The 9,797-nt window shown below is 36.4% G+C and overlaps 3 protein-coding genes across 3 annotated transcripts; all 3 read left to right on the forward strand.

Moving 5' to 3' along the window:
- The first annotated feature begins 720 nt into the window (after nt 1–720).
- LOC138411804 (olfactory receptor 4B13-like) lies at nt 721–1,665 on the forward strand. The gene has a single exon (XM_069532807.1). It carries the CDS (start codon nt 721–723, stop codon nt 1,663–1,665), a length of 945 nt encoding a protein of 314 aa, XP_069388908.1.
- Nucleotides 1,666–3,834: 2,169 nt separating this feature from the next.
- Nucleotides 3,835–4,767, forward strand: LOC138411805 (olfactory receptor 11H6-like). The gene has a single exon (XM_069532808.1). It carries the CDS (start codon nt 3,835–3,837, stop codon nt 4,765–4,767), a length of 933 nt encoding a protein of 310 aa, XP_069388909.1.
- A 3,380-nt stretch (nt 4,768–8,147) lies between these two features.
- Nucleotides 8,148–9,588, forward strand: LOC138411880 (olfactory receptor 11H6-like). Its single transcript, XM_069533285.1, has one exon. The coding sequence runs from the start codon at nt 8,148–8,150 to the stop codon at nt 9,078–9,080; it is 933 nt and encodes a 310-aa protein (XP_069389386.1). The 3' UTR covers nt 9,081–9,588.
- The last annotated feature ends 209 nt before the right edge of the window (nt 9,589–9,797 follow it).

Below are 9,797 nucleotides of genomic sequence, written 5' to 3' on the forward strand. Positions count from 1 at the left end.
ATGGGCCTACCTTAGAAGAGTCTTGTGATTAAAAGGCAGATACACTTGATGACACTAAGATACACAACTGAAGACATGTCCCTCACATCACATCATTACTAACATCCGCTAACATCAACTGGTGGTTGGTGTTAATCAGTGTGGTAGAACATACAAAGGATATTCTCCATCTTGTTCTATGTTCTAGAATGGGACAGCGTTTAGTTTAAAATGGCATAGAGGTAAAAGGTCTGATCTAGTGAGCGGGCCTCGTGTCTTTCATATTACTGCCATATAAGCCAGTAGTCACATTTACCTTTAGCCTCAGCGTACCCTCAAGTTCTGACTGTATCATTGATTACAAGGCCAAAACACTTGATGACTCTGAGGTGCACAACTAAATTTATGTTCATAACATCTGCTGGTGGCCGATAACACCTGCTAACATCTACTGGTCACCTTCTTGTCCAATATTCCAATAAAATATTGCAACTTCTTTTGGTGCAACAAGCTCTCCATAGATGACCTCTGGTATTACCTTGGTAATTTGGTAAACAGCTGTGCGTGCGGATAGATGCTTAGTGATGAAAGGGTTTCCAGACCACTGATTGGTTGGTTTTAATTCCCAGTTTGTCGATACTGTCCTCAGACAAGATACTTAGTGAGATGAGGAGACAGACCTTGTGTGTTAGTCAGGGAGGTATACTACAGAGGGAGGAAAGTAAAGTTTTCTTTCTACTCATGATGGATAATGTCTCTGTGATAACAATATTCTACCTTTCAGGTTTAAATGAGAAAATGAGCGAGAGGTTTATTCTCTTCTTTCTCAGTTTGTTGTGTTACTGTGTCATTTTGCTGGTAAATATAACTCTTATTGTGACCATCATCTTGGATAAAAACCTCCATGAACCAATGTATATTCTGCTGTGTGCATTTTGCATGAATTCACTTTATGGAACAACAGGTTTCTTCCCCAAATTTCTGTGGGATCTGCTCTCTCCTGTTCATGTCATCTCTTATTCTGGATGTCTTGTTCAGGCTTTAGTACTGTACTCTTACGCCTGCAGTGACCTCTCTTTTCTTGCAGTAATGGCATATGACAGATATGTGGCTATATGTCGACCACTGCAGTATCACTCTGTCATGTCAAAGCAAAGACTCATAAAGTTAGTGTGTTTCTCCTGGTCCACACCTTTCTGCATTATGGGCATAAATATTTGTCTGACATCCAGACTGAAGTTATGCAGCCCGTATATTGCCAGACTCTTCTGTGTGAATTGGCTCATTGTTACACTTGCTTGTTTCCCAGCTGAAACTATGGCGAACAGTATAGCTGCATATATTACAATATTACTTTATGTATCTCTTGGTGTATTTATAGTTTGGTCCTACATACATCTCATTAAAACATGTGTAAATTCTACAGAAAACAGGGCAAAGTTCATGCAAACATGTGTGCCACATTTACTCTCCTTGATCACTTTTCTTTTCACTATACTGTATGATGTTATGAATCAGCGTTTTAGTTCAAAACAAATACCTCTACCTCTAAAAAACTTTGTTGCAATAGAATTTCTTGTCATACCTCCAATCATGAATCCTCTCATTTATGGTTTCAAATTGACCAAAATTAGAAACAGACTTCGCGGAATTGTTAGTTTAAAAACCAGTCTTGGTGTACATTAACGGAACTTAAAACCCTGTTTGTAATACACATATTTTTAATATGCACTGCTAGACCAGCTGTTGTATGTTATTTTAATTATATGTTGTCTGTCATTTTCTGTGTGTATATTTCCATGATTCTCGTTCATTTAAACATTAATTCAAATGTACAACAGTTTTTTGTTGAGAAATGATTTGCACATTACAGTACATTTGTTATAAGGACACTGTTCTGTTGATCATTTTTTAGTTGGTATTAAGATATGTCGAATAAAAAAAGACTTGCTAAAGGAGAAAGTTAAAGTAGTCAATGCTTTACATTTTCATTTAACACAGAGGCACCTGTTGAACATTTCTGCTGTAAACTTCCATGGAAAAAAAACTATAAACATACATACTATCAAATTAACTGCAATAGTTTATTCCAACATTTTGATTGCGCCAAAAAGCAGCATTCTTGAGTATGTCCTGGCCTTCACCACAATACATTCAACTACTATAGTACAAGTATTCAGGCCTAGTATACATTAAACCAAATGGCAATAAAAGATGTAATAATATCTGTTATTTTGGGTGGCTGTGATTGGTATTAAGATTAAAACTTTACATGTTTTTATTTTACATAAAATATAAAGTTGTAATCAGACTTATTGTCAGCACAAGGAACTGTGTGATATAATTCTAATCATGCGATTCCTCTGACAAACCCAAAAGTAGAATTTTGTTTCCACCATAGGCAATTTGCTATACATTTTTTCAACCCTATTATAAATTATAATCAGTATATTAGATTGTTTTTATTCCCCACAATTATTATTCTCTTTGAATTAACAGGCTGATTTCAATAAATAATTTGAAAGCCTGATTAAGTGAAATTTGTTATTTTAATGCAGCTTATTATTTTCACTGTTCACTGTTCTATTCACCTAAACTATTGTGATTGTTATCGAAAACCAGGTTGATGTTAATGTTATTACCTTTTAATGATCAAAATAATCAAAGTAATCTGAGAAATCAGTTAAATAACACACTTGCTGCCTCTTTTATTACATCCTATAACATTATAAATATTCTGTGTAAAGGACAGAATACATTCATGGTGAAGATCAATTCACTTTATTTTGACTTTTTTGGCATTAGAGTCAAAATTAAGTCAACATAAACGTGCCATACGTTGTTGATCAGGAAATCAAATGCTTCCACAATCATTAGGTAGGCAAAAGGATAAAGATGCATATAAACAACAGCAACTGGGTCATCTCTGCTCTTTTGGTTCTAACAGCACACTATATCAAAGCTGACTTTGTTTGTTCTCATTATATAAGAAAATAAAATCAACTTAGATGTTACCGAATAAAAAGGAACATATATAAAGGGGCATTCAGGTACGATTCAAAATGTTGTTTGGAACACAGGAACAGACCAACACCATTTCCCTGCAGCTTGACACTTTGGCCCCCTCTGTTAAATCACATGGAATAAATCTTGGACTCTGTTTTGGAGTTGATTTAAGACTGAAGATTGGCAAACATATTAATCAGATACTATAATTACAATATTTACTGCTCTGCATAATTTCCAAGCTCAAATAAATAATCTTTTAATTCTTCTTCTGCCAAAATGGGGAAACAATTTCCTACTTTCATATCCTCCCATCCTTAATCACTGCAATTCTTTGGAAAGCACTCGTTCTTGGTAATCTCCACTCGAATTAGGAATAAATGTGGCTGCAAGAATAGAAAAGAGGTGGCACACAACTCCCATTCTTGCCTTCAGCGTCATACACATATAATGTTGTTTCTCAAGCAGAAATGGCATAAAAATAAAACTCTCTGAAGTTGGGTTCAAAATTCAAAATTAAAATATTAAGAGGTTTTAATTTATACTGGGCATGAATTGTTCAGGTATGACCGGGTTGTCAAATATAAAAAATATATAACATGGGGGTGAATCTCCAGGTGCTTTCAGGTATTACTTTGTTTAGTATCCAGTGGTGCTTATACACATTAATGCTCAATGATGAAAGCACTTCCAGACCACTGATTGGTTGGTTTTAATTCCCAGCTCATGCACTGCTGACTTCAGACAAGATACTAATAACAGTAAGATGAGGGGATGAGAGTGTTATTCATGAAGGTAGACTGGACAGAAAACAGATAAAATAAAATACATCATTAGAAACTTCTACTCATGATGGATAATGTATCTGCGATAACAATATTCTACCTTTCAGGTTTAAATGACAAAATGAGCCACAGGTTTATTCTCTTCTTTCTCAGTTTGTTGTGTTACTGTGTCATTTTGCTGGTAAATATAACTCTTATTGTGACCATCACCTTGGATAAAAACCTCCATGAACCAATGTATATTCTGCTGTGTGCATTTTGCATGAATTCACTTTATGGAACAACAGGTTTCTTCCCCAAATTTCTGTGGGATCTGCTCTCTCCTGTTCATGTCATCTCTTATTCTGGATGTTTTCTTCAGGCTCAGGTACTGTACTCATTTGCCTGTGGTGACCTCTCTTTTCTTGCAGTAATGGCATATGAGAGATATGTGGCTATATGTCGACCACTGCAGTATAACTCTGTCATGTCAAAGCAAAGACTCATCAAGTTAGTGTGTGTCTCCTGGTTTATACCTTTCTGCGTTATGGGCACAAATATGTGTCTGACATCCAGACTGAAGTTATGCAGCCCGTATATTGCCAGACTCTTCTGTATGAATTGGATCATTGTTGCACTTGCCTGTTTCCCAGCTGAAACTATTGTTAACAACATAGCTGCATATATAACAATAATCATTTATGTATCTCATGGTGTATTTATAGTTTGGTCCTACATATATCTCATTAAAACATGTGTCAATTCTATAGAAAACAGGGCAAAGTTCATGCAAACATGTGTGCCACATTTACTCTCCTTGATCACTTTTCTTTTCACTATACTGTTTGATGTTATGAATGTGCGATTTGGTTCAAAAAACTTACCTCAAACCTTTAAAAACTTTATTGCAATAGAATTTCTTATCATACCTCCAATCATGAATCCTCTCATTTATGGTTTCAAATTGACCAAAATTAGAAAGAGATTACAGGAGGTTTTTACTTGTAAAACCAGTTAACTTTTTTTTTCTCCTGAAAAAAGCTGATGGCTGTTATTTTGAAGTTAGTTACATGTATCCTCAGAAAAAACCTTTGTAGGTTTTGTGGTTTCATCAAATATTCAGCTTTCCTTGAAGAATGTCTTTTGAGAAGAACATTTTTATTTTATCAAACACTTTGTGTGTATAGAATGGTCTGTATACTGAGTTTTATTTTTTACTTGCTACCTAAACAATAATTAAAAACATAATGTGAATTATGTTCATCTGATGGTCTTGTAAATTGCAAAGTGATTCATTGTTGACAAATGAGAGCACATCATGTGATAACTTGTAAAACAAAACACTTTGCTTTAGATATTAAATTGAATGTAAATTCACTTTGTTGCATTAACTTTTTTTGCTGATATCTTTGTCATTGGGCTAAACTACATGCACAAGTAACATCACATCGAAAAGAGGAAGAACTAAATAATGAATTAAAAAATGTTCAAATGATTCAACATCAATCTATTAAAATAGCAAGGATTTTATTTCAATATTGAAAGTTATATGTCACAAATAAATGCATTAATGAAACTAACGTTTTGTACTTCTGTGAAAGTCAAAAATAAAAACCATTCCTTTTTGATCAAATATATAAAATAAAATATATAAATGTTTTTTCATTTTAAATTGGTCTCAAAATTATCAATAGCATTAGATTTACTCTGTTTTTCACATTTATACATTTGACAGAGGGCTAAAACAAATAAGTATAACGCTAGAGCTGATTTTATTTCCCATTATGTGTTTTACAAACTTCTCATCATCATGATTCTTCTGATGGAACCACATGCAGAATTGTGTCTCCATCTCAGGCAACTTCTTTGATATGATCCCTTGAACTTGTTGCAAAAAACATATTTGATTTTTGTTCATTATCCATGTTGATTATTCTCAGATATTAAAAAAGGGTGATTTAAAAAGGCATCAATTGAATGTCCAATTGTCTGAGATCGCCTCATTTAGTCCAGCTTATTTTTCAATATTCTTCTTTTAGGGTTGTTGTGATTGTAGCTGTGGGAAAGCACAGTGAATTGTATTTCATACAACTTAAATAATTGTCATCATCAAATGCTCATATGTTCACAACAGCAACAAAATCAATATGAATTTCATGGCTGAGATCACATGTTTTTGTTTCTACCTTCTACCTGTGCGGCACCACTTTTTCAGCCAAAAATATATATTTTCCTTTTACCCTTTTACATATCTGTGTCTGTCACGAGTTAGAAGTGTCAACAACCCCTCTGCTGGCCTCACTTGCTCATACCCTGCTGTGTTGAAAGTCTGCAGAAAATCCAGAGGCTCTCACTCTGACATTTGCACTCACACTGCACAGGATTCCCAGAGTTCATTGCATGTCTGAAAGCAGCTAATGGCTCCTTTCAGAGGAGCTGATCACAGGAGGTTGGGCAATTTGAACCAAGGATATTTGGTGATAGGAGTTGACAGTGACATTATTGTTGACAGTGTTGAAAAGAAGTTAAAGCTGAGAGACACGATAACCACTTTTAAGTCTAAAGTCTGGACCCACAATGGTTTTGACAACATCGATGGGACAAACAAAATCCATAAGACTACACTACATGTAGTACCTCTGTGGTGAAAGTAAGGCACCAGCAACAACAGGAAAAAACCCACCTGAATGACAAGGGACAGTGCAGCTTCTATACTGGTCTCTAATTTGGTGTTTTAGGCCAATGCTGCATTACAAAGCTGTGTGCAGCGACTCGCTTGCAGTATCGCACACTCGTGTAATTATCCATAAAGTTTTTACCATCCATGCAGACAGCCAAACCTGATAGTTTCACCTGCAGTTGTGTAGGCACACCTAAGTGGCATGCTATGTACTGTAGTTCCCTCTCTTACACAAGAACTTGTCTTTAACACTTTCGTCTGACTATCTGTCACTCTGAATCTGTTGCACACGATGCACCATTGCTGCCACCATACATTGACACATTTCAGTGGGAAATGAGGAGAAATGGAATTTAAAAAATGATGGATCTACCCATTTATTCTCACCTGCTCCAAAATTGAACAGGTTCTTCTTTGGGTCATGTCACACCCCATCGCAAACCTTCATGGGAATAGGTTGAGTAGTTTTTACATCATCCTGCTAAGTAACAAACACACACAGATGAAAACATAACCTCCTTGGCAGAGACAATAAACCTATGGCCTTCTTCAATCCTGGATTAATAATGAGTTTAGAGAAAGGAGGAGAGCAAGCAGATGGAGGGATCATAGGTGGAAGCCAGAAAAATGACAGCTCTTATCTCAAACACTTTCTCAATTTCAATCAGGACACATTTATAGAGAAAACTAATAAGAATGGGTAATTGTGAATAGGGGAATAGTCTTTGGTTGGTGTCACAGTGTCATGCACTTGCCCTCCTCCCTCCTCTGTGTTTTTGTAGGAGTTAATGTTGACTGAATGAACAATGATTGGACTGGAATGCTTGGTATATGTGAGTGTGTGATTGGTATGACATCGGCACCTACGCCCTGCACCACCATGAAAGAAACATCACACACTGCAGAACGCTGCAGCCAATGGCTCTGGATCAGGAGGAAACATCCCAACTGGGCCCCAAGATGCTAGGGACATGCACCCAGGTCTGTTAAACCTGTGATGGGCCTGCCTTAGAAGAGTCTTGTGATTAAAAGGCAGATACACTTGATGACACTTAGATACACAACTGAAGACGTGTCCCTCACATCACATCATTACTAACATCCACTGACATCAACTGGTGGTTGGTGTTAATCAGTGTGGTAGAACATACAAAGGATATTCTCCATCTTGTGCTTTGTTCTAAAATGGGACAGCGTTTAGTTTAAAATGGCATAGAGGTAAAAGGTCCGATCTAGTGAGCGGGCCACGTGTCTTTCATATTACTGCCATATAAGCCAGTAGTCACATTTACCTTTAGCCTCAGCGTACCCTCAAATACGGCCTGTATCATTGATTACAAGGCCAAAACACTTGATGACTCTGAGGTGCACAACTAAATTTATGTTCATAACATCCGCTGGTGGCCGATAACACCTGCTAACATCTACTGGTCACTTTTTTGTCCAATATTCCAATAAAATATTGCAACTTCTTTTGGTGCAACAAGCTCTCCATAGATGACCTCTGGTATTACCTTGGTAATTTGGTAAACAGCTGTGCGTACGGATAGATGCTTAGTGATGAAAGGGTTTCCAGACCACTGATTGGTTGGTTTTAATTCCCAGTTGTTGCACTACTGACTTCAGACAAGATACTAAGTGAGATGAGGAGACAGACCTTGTGTGTTAGTCAGGGAGGTATACTACAAAGGGAGGAAAGTAAAGTTTTCTTTCTACTCATGATGGATAATGTCTCTGTGATAACAATATTCTACCTTTCAGGTTTAAATGACAAAATGAGCGAGAGGTTTATTCTCTTCTTTCTCAGTTTGTTGTGTTACTGTGTCATTTTGCTGGTAAATATAACTCTTATTGTGACCATCATCTTGGATAAGAACCTCCATGAACCAATGTATATTCTGCTGAGTGCATTTTGCATGAATTCACTTTATGGAACAACAGGTTTCTTCCCCAAATTTCTGTGGGATCTGCTCTCTCCTGTTCATGTCATCTCTTATTCTGGATGTTTTCTTCAGGCTCAGGTACTGTACTCATTTGCCTGTGGTGACCTCTCTTTTCTTGCAGTAATGGCATATGACAGATATGTGGCTATTTGTCGACCACTGCAGTATAACTCTGTCATGTCAAAGCAAAGACTCATCAAGTTAGTGTGTTTCTCCTGGTCCACACCTTTCTGCATTATGGGCATAAATATTTGTCTGACAACAAGACTGAAGTTATGCAGCCCGTATATTGCCAGACTCTTCTGTGTGAATTGGATCATTGTTACACTTGCTTGTTTCCCAGCTGAAACTATTATTAACAACGTAGTTGCATATATTTCAATAATCATTTATATATTTCATGGTGTATTTATAGTTTGGTCCTACATATTTCTCATTAGAACATGTGTAAATTCTATAGAAAACAGGGCAAAGTTCATGCAAACATGTGTGCCACATTTACTCTCCTTGATCACTTTTCTTTTCACTATACTGTTTGACTTTATTAATATCAGGTTTGAATCAACATATTTATCTCAACCCCTGAAAAACTTTATTGCAATAGAATTTCTTATCATACCTCCCATTATGAATCCTCTCATTTATGGTTTCAAATTGACCAAAATTCGAACGAGATTACAGGATGTTTTTACTTTTAAAACCAGTTAACGTGTGTGCTGTTTCACCTGTTGATGGCTTTTGTTACACATTATTTTCTTATAGAGTAACAACCGAGGGTTTTGCAGTTTCATCAAACATTAGTTTGGTATGCGTTGCTGAATGTCTATTCAGAAGAATGTTTGAACTTTACAAAGTTTGTGTTGCATGTTTTTGTATATACGTGTTTATGTGTGTAGGGTGATTAATCATGTGCCTCTTTTAAAATTGTGACCACTCTAAATTAAACATTGAATGGTAGCATTTCCTTTTTGTATTTACATGATTTCCACTCATCTGATGGTCGAGTCAGTTGCACAGTGATTCATTGTTGGAAACTTCGGTGCACATTCAGTAAAAGGATGTCATTAGATATATTCAATTCAAATTCAAAACAACTTTCTCCGTCACTGGAGGGCAATTGTACGGCACACAGAGCATGTCAAGACAAGGGAAAACAGGAAGGAAACAATGATGACATGAGTGCAAAGGAGTTGAACTGCCCTGGGAACAAAGGTTCTGCCCTTCTCCTCTGAGTCCTGCAGCCAGGGCAGCGAAGTCGGAGTCCTGAGGGGAGCCATTCAAACGCTGGGAAGAGAGCATATTTTCAATGTTGTGTATATTTATTAAAGCCAGAATAATTTTACCATAAACATGTATCAAACAGTTTTGAAAATTATAAATCATGTATTTCCACTATGATAGAAAATAACCAGCAATGTCTGGTTG

This window comes from Paralichthys olivaceus, chromosome 10 (assembly GCF_024713975.1).
Source record: "Paralichthys olivaceus isolate ysfri-2021 chromosome 10, ASM2471397v2, whole genome shotgun sequence".
Classification (NCBI taxonomy): Eukaryota; Metazoa; Chordata; class Actinopteri; order Pleuronectiformes; family Paralichthyidae; genus Paralichthys; species Paralichthys olivaceus.